Source organism: Camarhynchus parvulus, chromosome 3, assembly GCF_901933205.1.
Source record: "Camarhynchus parvulus chromosome 3, STF_HiC, whole genome shotgun sequence".
NCBI lineage: Eukaryota > Metazoa > Chordata > Aves > Passeriformes > Thraupidae > Camarhynchus > Camarhynchus parvulus.
This window is the reverse complement of record NC_044573.1, coordinates 84,779,865-84,794,091: the sequence shown is the minus strand read 5'-3', so window position 1 is coordinate 84,794,091 and position 14,227 is coordinate 84,779,865. Positions and strand designations below refer to the sequence as shown.

At 34.6% G+C, this 14,227-nt stretch overlaps 1 protein-coding gene across 1 annotated transcript in view; it reads left to right on the top strand.

The window, feature by feature from the left end:
* Window positions 1-14,227, top strand: part of CSMD1 (CUB and Sushi multiple domains 1) — a 1,057,303-nt gene that overhangs the window by 797,504 nt on the left and 245,572 nt on the right. Inside the window, exons 13-16 of the mRNA XM_030946379.1 lie at window positions 2,634-2,816; window positions 4,684-5,010; window positions 6,834-7,028; window positions 11,729-11,867. Coding sequence (XP_030802239.1) covers window positions 2,634-2,816; window positions 4,684-5,010; window positions 6,834-7,028; window positions 11,729-11,867 — 844 coding nt within the window. The remainder of the gene's footprint in view (window positions 1-2,633; window positions 2,817-4,683; window positions 5,011-6,833; window positions 7,029-11,728; window positions 11,868-14,227) is intronic.

Below are 14,227 nucleotides of genomic sequence, written 5' to 3'. Positions count from 1 at the left end.
GCCAAGAACAATTGCATAAGATCAATATTAATATTTTGATAACCAGAGGGAGCTGATGTTTAAATTTAGGCTTGAGAGTTTATGTGCAAACTTCATGAAGTTCACACAGCTCTAAGAACTCAGATCAAAAGAAGTTCAGCACTGAATGAGCACACAGAATCATCCTAAAAGAACAGGGCTTTAATTACCGTGCTAAATAGGTTAGCATAGATTTTATTTTCATGTTTATTCTTTTAAGAACATTTCCTATCCCATAGGATTTTTCTAAGACCTAAACATAACTTCAACAGAATTGGTCTGAAATGTTCTCTTTTGATGAATGATGATGCAGGGCATTTCTTAATTTATGAAACGCAATAATCCATATCTGTATTGGAGCAATACACACAATGCATCTCAGCTGCATTTAGACATTTTAAAAAATTGTTCAACGACTACATCAGTACAAGTCAAACAGGTAAAAAACCTGTGCAAAATCCCAGAGGACAGAAAAATTTTGGAAATCATTACACACCTACTACTCTAGATCTAAAGAAAGAGTATTATTTATGTGTAAATACAAAGCCATTATTTTGGTCTTCTGTGTGTTCCCTTAGTTTTGAATTGTTAATGTAATGAAATGCAGCTTTTGACTAAAGAGAATCAGAGAATCATTCAAGATCATCAGTCCAACCATTAACCCAGTTCCCCAACTAAATGATGTCCTTCGATGCCACATCTACATATTGTTTAAATAGTGCTGGGATGGTGACTCAGCCACTTCCCTGAGCAGCCTGGTCCAATGCTTGACAAGCCTCTCTGTGATCACCTTAGAGCACCATGCAGTACCTAATGGGAGCCTTCAAGAGAACTGCAGAGGGACTTTTCATAACAGCATCTAATGACAGGGCAAGGGGGAATGGTTTTAAACTGAAGGAGGGTATGGGATTCACATTCTCCGAACCAGAGAGAAGCAGTGAGAGAAGCAGAGAAAAGAATGATCAAAACAATTCTTATTTCATTTGCTGCGCCCATGTTGTGCGAAAGTGGAATGCATTGTGGAAGGTTGTTTACCTGAAGTGAATTGGTAATTGGATTCTAGTGTGAGTGTTTTGATTCACTGACCAATTGAATCCACGTGTATGTGTATCAGGACGGTCGGCTGACAGTCATGGGATTCTGTTGGGTGCTTGGCAGATTCAGTTTAGATGTAATGTAACACGGTGTAATGTAGTATAGAATAACGTAGTATGATAAAGTAATTAATTAGCCTTCTGAGATCCATGGAGTCCTACTCATCATTCATTCTTTGGTCGGGGGCTCCCTGTTTCCGATAGGAGGGTAGTTCTAGATTAGATTTTAGGAAGAAACTCTTTATGTACCATACCTTTCTCAGCATGTCTGTCAACAATCTGTTAATGACTGCTTTAATAGTGTAAACATAGTGGATTGATTTCACATGTCATAATTTTGTATCCTGTATCTTAAAATTTCTGTTGCTGAGTCAAGGTGTACACTTCTGCCAGGGTTTAACAGAATTTGATTTAACAATATTTGACAGCAAACATTTTCAATTGTGTTAAATTATGTTAATATTTAATTCAGTGAGTTGAATTTGTTTGTTATCTTGAATGTTTCTGATTTCATACCTTAGACTGAACTGTAAAATATTTAAAAACCAAGAACTTTATCTGTACTTTCATTTGAATCATATTTACATAATTTCATTACATATGCAGCAACACAGTTTATAGAATCAGAAGTGCTTTGTTGTTATTTTTTTCTGATCAAAGGCAAGTTAATTAAAAAAAAATTGCTTTCAATTTAATAGCAAAGAAATGGAGCCTTCATTTTTTGATGAGCAGTCATGTGCATAGTATTTTGTAAGATGATTCTGTCACAGGCATTTAATACTTACGTTTTCTTTTCTAATACTTATGGTATTCATAAATTCCATAAGACTTGAATTTTTTATAGCCTTATCTGGTGTATGTAGATTTGAGATCTACAAATTAAATAATTTAAGAAACAGAGCTCCTAGAGAATATCTTGAAGTATTATCCAAAATGTTAATTTATTTTCAGCATAGCTGAATGCAGTGGGGAAAAATGTGGCTCTAATTTGAAGTATGTGATTAAGAAATAATTCCTCAATTTTGTTTATATTATATTTCAGCTATTTTAACCTAAAATATATTCACTCTATTAGGGAGTTATATACTTTTAATCATATTGTTGATAGACTTATAAATGGAATTGCAGATGTGAGAATTAAGAGATTCTTTCATATGAGTATTTTGTGAGAGAAATGATCTACATGTACTATGTCTCCATGGGTAGGATGCAGACTGTGGCTTTATAATTTTACCTTCAAATATGCGGTAATTTGGTGCAGTCATGCAGTTAAATATAAGTATTTTGTTATTTTCAGCAATGCAGCAATGCAGGTATGGAAGCTATTAGCTTGTGAAAGGACTTTAGATCCTAAGTCATCTTTGAGGCAGTTGCACAGCATTTACGTCTAGTTCATTTTCAGCTGTCAATATTATTTTAATGTATAATGCCAAATATTTTGAAAATATTTCTGATACTGACATATAAATTGATTGAAAATGTATGTTCCTTATTATTGCATTTGAATTTTTTGATATTCAGAAATAGAGAAAGGAGGTTGTGGTGATCCTGGAATTCCATCATATGGGAAAAGAACCGGCAGCAGTTTTCTGCATGGAGACACACTTACCTTTGAATGTCAAGCAGCTTTTGAACTGGTGGGAGAGAGAACGATTACATGTCAACAAAATAACCAGTGGTCTGGCAACAAACCCAGCTGTGTTTGTAAGAATTATTATATTTTTTCTGTGTTATTTTTCTGACCTTAACCTCTTGCATTTCTTAACTTTTGTGACTAATCAACAGGAAAATACTTCAAAGTACCTTGAAGACTTTTTCCATCATGGGTTTTTTTTTTTTTCAATTGTCTTGGTGGCTCATTTATGGGGAACGTCACGCAGGACTGTTTTCAGAATGTTCTTTACACCCATTTTCTATGTAATTGAACCACTTAACACTCTTCATGTAAATGTATGTTGAATTAGATTCTAAGTGAGCAATTCCTAATAGCAGAAAAGCATTCAAAAGGACTCTGTGGCACGTAGAGGTTTCATTCAGGCAGTGCAAAACAGCCTGCAAACCCACATAAGAAAAGATTGGCTTTCTTTTTTTTTTTTTTTAATGTGATACATCACAAAGTTGTGAATATGAATATAAAGAAGTTAAGAATATGAAACATAGAAAAAGTTTAGGAAAGGTCATTAGTTGTGATTTTTGTTTTAAAAGATAAAATATATTTGTTGTTAAAAGAGGGTTGTTGGGTTAGTTTTTATTTTTGTGTTTGCTTGGGTGTTTTTTGTTTGTTTGTTTGTGTGGGGTTTTTTTGGGGGGGTGCAGTTTAGTTGGGTTGGGTTTTTTTCCTTTTCTTTTTTCTTCCTTTCTTGTAAAATAGAGCAAATCTTTCAAGTGCACAGGTATATTAGGCACTTCAGTTGTGCAGATTATGTTAAATTTTCCTATAAAGAGTCGTACAAATCAGTACTGGATTTGACAACCATCACAACCTTTGTGAGGTGTCCTATTCTGTTTGGACATGTATGTACTTTGAAGCTATGTTGGTACGGGACTTAACAAACTGAGCAAGATTGCTCTGGACCAGAATAATCCTCAATAGGCTTTGCAGTGCTGAATTGTGTCTTAGCATGTAAAACCTAGGCACAGAGACAGTTCAGCTGCAGTTCCCTTGGAAGACTGAAACACAAGAAGTTGTGTTTCTTCATGGTGCTGTATTGCATTGGATTGCTGCATCAGTTTGTGTTGGCCATGTAAAATATTTTACTGTGCTTCCAGTGTTACATATGCACATGCCCTATAAAAAAGCATGGAATATAACATCTACTTACATGCTCTGAGTTCAGTTTGACACATTTGAAGAGCTGGATAATGGTTGTCCTTTGAGTTAACTAATATTCAGTGAGTCTTACCCTTTCTGAATATACTGTACTTCTGCCTACAGTACCAGTCACAAGGTCAAAACTCTGAAACCAGTTAGGCAATGTCTTAATGAAAATTGGCTCAAAATAGTAACAAAGGAGTATAGCTATGAATAATTTTTGGTTTTGTTCTATGCCATCAAAGGAAAACTAGGATAAAATAAGTTCAGACCATATACTCTTAAGATTTCTTGATTCAGTCACATTTAAATTTCCACTGTTATTTACATCAGAATGAACTTTGTATACTACAGACAAAACTGGCCCATGTGCTTGATTATTTTGATTGTTAAATACAGTTTAATGGATATTTGGAAAAAAAATCATTCAAATTTGGAGATCATATTTTCATTTTAGAACAAACCTGCCAATTTTTTGCAAATTCTGATGCATCAAGCATTACTTTTACTTTCATGGTATTCACTACATGCAAATCTCTTGCAGGCCCTGTTTAAGTCACTCAGATTCACTTGGGACACAAAATATTGGAGAACTCTTCTGAAAGTGTTAAACATTTTCTGCTTGTATGTATAGTAGTTTTGACATCCAGGCTTCAAAATCATTCTTTTCCACAAGAATAATAAAAAAAAAAATAGAAAGACAAACATTTATAAAGTTTGTGGATAGTATTTTGAGAATCTTATTGTTCTTTCCTTTAGTTTCATGTTTCTTCAACTTCACCACACCATCCGGAATTATTCTTTCTCCAAATTATCCTGAGGAATATGGGAACAATATGAACTGTGTTTGGTTAATTATCTCGGAGCCAGGAAGCAGAATCCATCTGATTTTCAATGACTTTGACGTAGAACCTCAATTTGACTACCTTACAATCAAAGATGATGGGATTTCAGATTTACCACCTCTTGGCACATTCTCTGGCAATGAGGTCCCTTCTCAATTGGCTAGTAGTGGGCACATAGTAAGACTTGAATTTCAGTCAGATCACTCTACCACTGGAAGAGGATTTAATATCACTTACACAAGTAAGAACTTCTGCTTTTTATTTTGTGCTTAGTTTTAGGCTTTCTTCATAATATTTAAAACATATTTATATTTATATTTATATTTATATTTATATTTATATTTATATTTATATTTATATTTATATTTATATTTATTTCAGAAGTAAATTGTAATGATTGTATAATTGCACTGTTTTCAGATGTCTTCCTTGTATTCATTAGCTTATCTGAATGTTTATCATTTATTTACTTTAATTGGGACAGTGCTGAGGATGCATACTGCATTTACGCAGTATGAATAAAAAAGACAAATTATTTATTATTTGTCTTTTCTATTCACACTGTGTAAATGCAGGTGCCATAACTAAAGTCCAGGTCTTTCACATCAAAGTATCCAGTGCATGTAATTTAATATACTTCCTAATGGAACCATCAGGAATAAGTTCATAAAGGTATTAATCTTAGATCCCAAATATTAATTGGAAAAACATAATAGTAATCATCAATACAAATGAATAGTTGTGGGAAGGTGTTTTGCTTTTGTATGGTTTTTTCTAGTTGAATAGGGTGGAATTTAAGAATACAAACCCCTAAGAATAGAGATCTCTTCTAGATACACATAGCAGTTACATTCTGTAGTTTTTCTAGTGTCTAGAACACAACTGAACTGATGCAGAAGTCTTCCCTATAAGAATACACAAATTTGGAATAAATCTTCTATTCAGCTCTTGTCCCTTTATTAATTTTAAGAATGTGCTACCTTTGAGAAGGCAATTCTCAAATGTACAAAGTTTAATTGTAACTGGACAACCAGTCCCAAAGCTGTTAAATGTGGACCTACTGGTCATGTACATATAGAGAGCTGCCGAGAAAATAAGTGTCTCCTGTTTGGGCAACCAGGCTAAGAAATATCTGGCTGCAGATGGCCCTCTGTTTTGTTTATATAAAAAGATATTACTAAACAATACCCTCAATAGAAAACCAGTAACAGTATTGTCTTCTAGAAAACATTTTTACATTTGCCATAGATTGCTAACTCTCCTAAAAGTTTTATGAGTCATTCAAAGACGCTACTTTTACAGAGGTTATCATTTTAACTGAAAAAATTATCTTCTAAGGTTATAGAAGTTAATTGGCAATAAAGTTGTCTTTGAGACCTTTTGCACTGTTTCTGTGTTGTGTCAATTAAAATATAGTTTTTGTGGCCTAGGTGTTTTCTTGCATTATTTGGAAAGATTCCCCATATAAAGCTGAAATTCATTGATTTCAATCTTTTTTAAGTCTTAGATGCCTAAATTGCTTTTATAGGAGGGGATAATTTTTTTCCTTAGAAAAATGGCAGGAAGAAAAAAGGGGAAGCCATTTCCTCTTGTTTTATCACTTAGTACCTGTAAGAGGAGGCCAATATTCACTTTGCTGCAACCTCTTTCTAGGTAGCTGTAGGGAGCAACGGGGGCTCCCCTCAACCTCCCTTCCTTTGGGTTAAACAATCCAAATTCCCTTATGTTAGAGGCAAAACAGCTGGATTTTGTCCAGAGGAAAATTTAGACAAACTATTCTTGTGTATCTAAGCCACATATACCCAAAAACTTCTGAATTCCAACTATGTTGCATGTCATTGGATTTGAAGCTGAATTTTTATTGAGAAATTTTCTATACTTTGAATTATATATTACTATGTTATATATACACATATATATATATATATTACATATACTGTATTACAACTGAAATATTGTTCTCCTCCTCTTCCAAAAAACTAGACACAAAGTTAAAATGGATGGGTTTTATTATTGCTGCTATTGTGGGTTTTATTACCAGCACTATTACTATGTTTTTATCAGCCTTTGGTCAGAATGAGTGTCACGATCCAGGCATTCCTATAAATGGAAGGCGTTTTGGAGACAGATTCCTTCTGGGAAGTTCTGTTTCCTTTCACTGTGATGATGGTTTTGTGAAGACTCAAGGCTCTGAATCCATAACCTGTATTATGCAAGATGGAAATGTAGTATGGAGCTCCACTGTCCCACGTTGTGAAGGTAAGGGCACAATCTTTACTTTGCACCTACAGCTTGAATAATGACACTATTTAAATTTAGTTTACTTTTTCATTTTGCACATAAATAAGACTGCTTTACCTGAAGTTATTAATTCGTCTTAACACTCTTCCAGTCAAGTGAGAGCGCAGTAATAGAAACAAGATAGCTTGCTTTTATATTCTTGGAATAAATTAGCATTCTAAAAATCTGGCTGCTATTGTTTCCAAGTTCTGATTGTCACCATCATTACTCAGTTGTGAATTATAACTGCTATAACAGTTTTGGCTGTACATACTGAAGAATAATTATCTAACACATAGGAAGTAAATAAAGCACCTATTTAGAAGTCCTTTTTGAAAATTTACCCCTTAACTTTCTCAAAATGAAAGTATACCTGAATTTCTATGTGTAATAATATAACCTGCAGTACACTTATTTCTGAGAAATATAGTGAAAACCAGAGCTATGTTTAATATCCATGATATTGCCAAAAAATTTACATATTTATTTGCTTTCCATTCTTAGGTGAATAAATAGACTAAGATGATATCTACTAAGGTTTAAAACTCTCCTTAGAATGAAATACAGTAAGAAGAATTGCTTGATGCTTAACTGATAGGTCTAAAGTCAAGGCAGATGAGTGCATTTAATAAATGACTAAAGTATGGGTTTTTTTAAAACTCATGTTCAAAATGTATACATTTTATTAAACCATAGATACATAGATACATAGACAGACTCCAGTTTAAAAGGATTTTTTGGGACAGCTAATCCAAACCTTCTAAATCTTGCATTTCCATTAATTTCAGTGTCATTGCAATTACTTAAGGATTTGGATCGTATCACTTGTTATTTGGGCCATTTGAGAACTCAGTTCTCATAAGACTGTGCATTTTAAAGAAAATTTTAAAATATTGAAGAACTCTTCCATGTCTGCAGTCTGTTAGAAGTGTATGTGAGCCTGGATGTTGTATTAGCAAAATTTCTGACCCTGATTAAAGCATGTTTTACAGTGGAGCAGGGTTTTTCTTTTATTCTTAGAGAAAACCCAGCCCACTCCAAAGCAGGGAGTAGGGTGTTGATTTTTGTCAGAAGATTTTTTTCTCATTTTGAAACTCTAGATTCAATTGTTAAAGTATTCAGTGTAATCTTTGTGTAACTTTATTTTTGAAAATGCATAGATAATGGACCAAAGATGTGCACTTTGAAGAGAAAAAAAAAGAGAGAAAAAAAAAAATTACAGAAATTACTTTTCCAGAAAATATATAGGTGCCCCTCAGTTATCCTTTTGAAATGTTTAAGAGTGGCTTGGGGTTTGATTTTTTTTTTTTTTGGTTGGTTTGGTTTGGCTTTTTTTGTTTGTTTGTTTGTTTGGTTTTTTATTTTTGTTTGTTTTTTTTTTTTTGGGGGGGTTTGTTTTTTTCGGGTTTTTTTTTTTGTTTTTGCTTTTGTTTTTGGGGGTTTTTTTGGGTTTTTTTTAAGATTTTGCTCTTTGTTTCTTTTATAGAAAGCAGTAGTTAGGCTCAGGATATGTTCCTTTCTGATGTGGATTTTCTTGATAATTGAAGGAGCTTCTGGGCTTGGATTATGGACTAAGAATCCTAAGCATGATTTAGTTTGCTTCTAGCTGTCTGAGATATCTGAATAGCTGTTGGTTTTTTTTGTTGTTGCTCTGCTCTGTGTTTTTTTCATACATAACTGTCTCTGTAAGCAACACTTGAAATACATGAACTAAATTATGTACATGAAGTGCTATAATCAGTTGAGGATCAAGTCTTAGGACTGTTCTTGTTCACAGTATGATGAAATTAATTTAATAAAACCACTATGGAATAAATTGATTTCCTCATTAACTATACACATGTAAGGTAAATGCCATTTTAATGGCCTTTCATTTTGCTTCAAAGAAAATTCGGTGTGTTTCAGGATTTGTGGGTTGCTTTTATTGCTCAAATCTGGAAAAAATTCCTTGAGACGAGTGCAAGTCAACTGAAATCATAAAACCTCTCTGATTAGTTTTTTTTATGTTGCTAGAAACATTGAAATAAAATTAGGCATATTAATTTACGACTCAGAAATTCATGTTGCCATCCATTTCTGTATGGCATAATAGGTAGGTTTGTCACTGCTTAGAGAAACAGAAGAAATCTAGAAAGATTTCTTGCACTGAAATGTAGAATTTTCTGATAATTATATCATTGACTTCTTCTATGAGGACAATATAAATGATACTAAGATAAATTCACCTGACCTTGAAAGTGTTCCTCTGTAGTGCTGTGCCATAGCCTTTAGTAAAACATAACATCCCAAGGCCCTGTGCCATGACAGCTTAAATTTTTAAGGCACTCATGTTTTCCTAAATTTGTTCTGTCATTTCTGCTGTTGTTTAATCCTGCTCCAAAGTCCTTTAATTTTGCTCTGAAAAATGCCCCTGTCTAGCCCTGTCATTTTCACAGCCCTCTTGCAATACATTTTTTTTTCAACATTTTATGGAGGAGGATCAGGTTAGAGAACGTTCAAACAAATTTGACACAGAGGAATGGGTCTGATGGGATGCAGCCAAGATTTCTGAATAAGCCATCCAATGATACCACAAGGTCACTCAATATCTTGGGAAGCTGGTTTAAACGAGGTAGATCCCCGAAGACTGGAAGAAAGCAAATTCCAGTCTTGGAGAATGGAAAGAGAGAAGATCTGAAGAGCTACAGGTCTTATCTCTATCACTGGGAAAGGTGATGTAGCAATATTCCTTGAAACCATTTCCAAACCATGTGCTGTGGTTTAAACCCTGCTGGAAGTTAAGCCACATGCAGCTGCTCTTTCCCCCTCCACCCCCTCCTGTGAGAGTGGGACGAAAGGCAGATATTCTGAGTTGAGATAGGGAAACAGCAATGAGATAAGATAGTAAGAACAACAATATTAATAACGAAAGTATAGGAGAGGGTGATTTACATACAAAAAAGTGCTCACCCACTGCCTGACTGACCAACCAGCTGGACCAGGCTCCAAGTGTGGGTGGCCACCAAGACAAAGATAAAATGCCCCCCCAGATCCTCCTGCTCATGTTTTTCCTCCACCTCATGTCACATTCTCTTCTTCTTGCAAGTGAAGTTTCTGACTTCTGACCCACAGAGATGTGGTGAGTGGTATGGAATAACTACTCAGGTGTGCCCACACAGCTCCAAACTCTGCACCCTCAAGGCTGCTGCGAGAAAATTAACTCTGTCCAAGCCAAAAATAGGACAAAATGAAGAAAACTGTGGTGACTGGGAGTAATCAACATGGATTTATGAAGAGGAAAATCATGCCTGACCAACCTAATAGCCTTCTGTGTTAGGATGAACTGTCTGATGGATGAGGGGAGAGTAATGGATGTTCAGTTTTAGTAACGTGTTTGGCACTGTGTCATGCAAAATTCTCAATGACAAACTGATGAAGTAGGGGCTAGAGAAGTGAACAGTGAAGTGGACTGAAAATGGTCTGAACTATTTGGCTCATAGAATCGTGGGCAGTGTCACACTGGAGGTTAATTGATAGAGGTGTAGCCCAGGGGTCAATCCCCTATCCAATACTGTTTAAAACCTTCAGTACTGAACTGAATGCTAAGGCAGAATGTACTCTGAGCAAGTCTGAAGATGATGTAAAACTGGGGGGAGTGGCTGGTGTTCCAGATGTTTGTGCTGCTGTTTAGAGGGACGAGAGAGGCAGGAGAAATGGGCTGAAAATAAATGACAGATCTTTCCCATCTATTCAGCATTGGTGAGGATGTGTTGGGAGCACTGTGTGCCCTTCTGGGATCCACAGCACAAGAGAAATGTGGACATAACTGCAGTGAGTCCTGTGAAGGGTCACAAAGATAAGTAAGGACTTCGAGCATCTGTCATACAGGAAGAGGTTGAAGGAACTGTGCTTGTCTTGACTGGAAAAGAAAAGGCTCAGGACTCAAGAGGGATATTGTCAATATGTACAGATAACTGATAGGATGGTTTAAAGAAGGAAGTGGTTTGCACCACTCTCCTCAGTGGTGCAAAATGACCAGATAAAAGGCAGTTAACAGAAACTGAAATACATGGATTTTGGTTTAAAGATAGAAAAACCTTGCACTGTGAGAGGGATCGAACATTAAAACAGATTGTCCAGAAGGTCTGGGGAGTATCTGACTTTGGAGGAAAGGCATGATCCTGACTGGACATGGTTCTGTGCAATCTGTTGTTTTGAGCAGGAAATGGACTAGATGATTTCCAGACATCCCCTTCAACTTAAACCATTCTATGATCCAATGGAATATTTACAACTGCCAGTTCCACTGAGCTCAGTGATTACTCAAAAAGGTGGCACAGAACAGCGGTAATAATTACTTGGAACAATTTGTCTGATGTTTCCATGTCAATGTCAAATCATACTGGATTTAAATGTGATGAGACAGTATCATTTTTTAATATTATACTGTGCTTGGAAGGAAGGCTGGTAGACCCAAGTGCCATGCTCTGTGTGTTAAAATATATAATAAGAGAGTAATAAGTCTTGATAAGACGCATTGCAGGCCTTATGTCTGAAGAAATCAAAGTGCTGTGTTAAAATATTAAAACTATATTAAACATATTTATATGCATTTTAGTTTGATTTTTGCAATTTCTTTGAATATAATATATTAGAAATAATTTGTATGTTACAAATATACATGTTTTTTTTTCTTTCAGCACCATGTGGTGGACATTTGACAGCATCGAGTGGTGTTATCTTGCCACCAGGTTGGCCAGGGTATTACAAGGACTCGCTTAATTGTGAATGGGTGATTGAAGCAAGACCAGGAAATTCCATTAAGATCACTTTTGACAAGTGAGTATCATAAAGTTAAACAAGAAGTAAGGTCTGAGCATAAACACTTGTTTTAGCATTGAAGAATAAGTATATGTGTTAAGAACTCAAACCACATAAAGGAACCTCATTGCAACAGTCACAATACTATTCCTATGAGCAGGCAATTAAATATGTTTTTCTAATGTGTTGTTTGCTTCCATTGTACTCAGCGGGAAGTTCCAGAAATTTAAGATGCTGAGTTTTTTTCCTCATTAAAGACTTCATAGTATTTATAAGTTTATATTTATTTGCAATCTTTTTTTTTTTAATTAGTGTTCAGAAGCCTGAGGTTTTCAGAGACATCTTCTTAAATGGAAATAGCAGTTTAAGTTATAAGATGGAGCATTTAAGTTTTATAAAAGGAAATGCATTGCCTGATGTTGAATGCATGTGACCTTAACAGTGTGATGACAATATTTCTGAGAAAATAATAAGAAACATAGGCTTCTGTGACATGTGGTGCAGTTTAAGAACTCAATTTGCTGAATTTTAGACAGATGCACTCACATTTTTCATTGCAGAATTCTGGAGTTTTGTGTACAAATTGAACTGCAATGACATTAAATAAGAACTTGGAGTTTATAAAATGAAGAATTCTGATCACATATCATTTTTGAAGTACAGCAGATACACAATTAATCTACTTCAATGTTATCTCAGCATTAATAGCAAATGGATTCTGTTGCTGATCCCTAATTGTTTCAATTGCAAAGCAGTATTAATATCCTGCATTTTGGTTTTGGTAGACGAAGAAAAAAACTTTCCATGTTTTCTTTGGAGACTTATGGAGCTTTTCTGAAAGGTTTAGAAAATTGTCTAACTTTACTACATCACGTTATAATAACACTTTTATAATAACATAACACTTTTATTAAAAGTGTTATGTTTGTTAATAATAGTAAAACATTGCTTTTGCAATAAAATAATTTTCTTTTGTCAACACAAAGGTTTTGTTACCCAATTTAAAAATTCCATGGAAAACCATTTTTATTGCTCACAAGAAAAACTGGCTTTGCTGTCTGATATAGCAAATTACAAATCAGTAGTTGATTTTGTCAATTAATCAACAAATAAAATAATTTTGTCAAGTATATGGCCTAGTTTGGGGAAAATGGAACCCTTTTATACTTCACTATATGACTTGCTTCAAAGATGGACCTAAAGCTTCAGAATGAAGCTTTGTACAAACGTGATATTAATAATGTAAATTATTTCACTCTTGAGCTAATGAAGCTTTAATGTTTCTAGACAAATGTGCCTTTCCAGAGTCCTTAGAAACTTTCCAGAAGGAGCAGCAAGTGGGTGCATGACCCTATGATTATATTACATTGAAACGTTTTGCATTTCAAATTGTGCCTAATGCCTGGAAGGGTAACAGAAAAATAAAATCTAATTGAGGCAAGTCATGAGGAAAGAGGTAGAAGAAAAATGGCTGACCTGAAGATCTTTGGTACTTTGAATATTGTTAAAAAATAGTTTGATAATTTATACAGCTAACCTTTGTATCCAAAACCAACCTAACTGTATGAAGAATAGTATAACACAACATCCTTTAAGTTAGGTACTTTCAGTAGTGATGAAGAACTTCCAATAACAAATTGTCTTGATTTATCACTTTTGGGAAAGTGCAAAGACTAAAAATAAAAACCAGCAACAAAACCAGACCAATTCAAAAGACAATTCATTCCTTTAAACCCTCAAAATCAGATAAGTGAATTATGAAGTCACATTTGAGTTTGACATGAGCAGGAATCCACTGGGAATAAAGATCATTGTCAGAGTAGCAGTGGCTGTTAAGAGTTATTTTCTGGTTTCTGTCTCCAGCAAGGGTTTGCCATCCATTGTTGTCATACTGCCCTGCTAAGAAAACTGCAATTGCTGGCTGAGAGCACTTTATTCCTAATTAGTTTGCCTCACAAACATAACTGTCAAAATAATTGAACTATTCAATTACTAATATTGAGTCTATTCATTATAAGTACAAATAAAATATTTAAAGCAGCCTAGCTGTATCTGTCTGTTTACATCATTCTACAGCAAGATAAATCAATGGATAATCTGTGAAATTATGGAGGGGTAATGAAAAACTATCAAGTACTTTAGTGATGCCCTCTGTAACAGTCTATTTGGGTAAATTAAGTGAACCTTTCCAGGAACAAAATCTCATGTGTCTATGCTGCTAAATTGTTGAAATAGTGTCCAACACGCTTCTTGAGTTTGTCAAGTAGCATTCTCTCAAATAATTATCAAACAGACACAGGAGTTACTATGGACAAGCAACCATTCATAATAGGAAATTTGAATAGTATCTCCTTCTTTGAGAGTCTAAATGATGTATT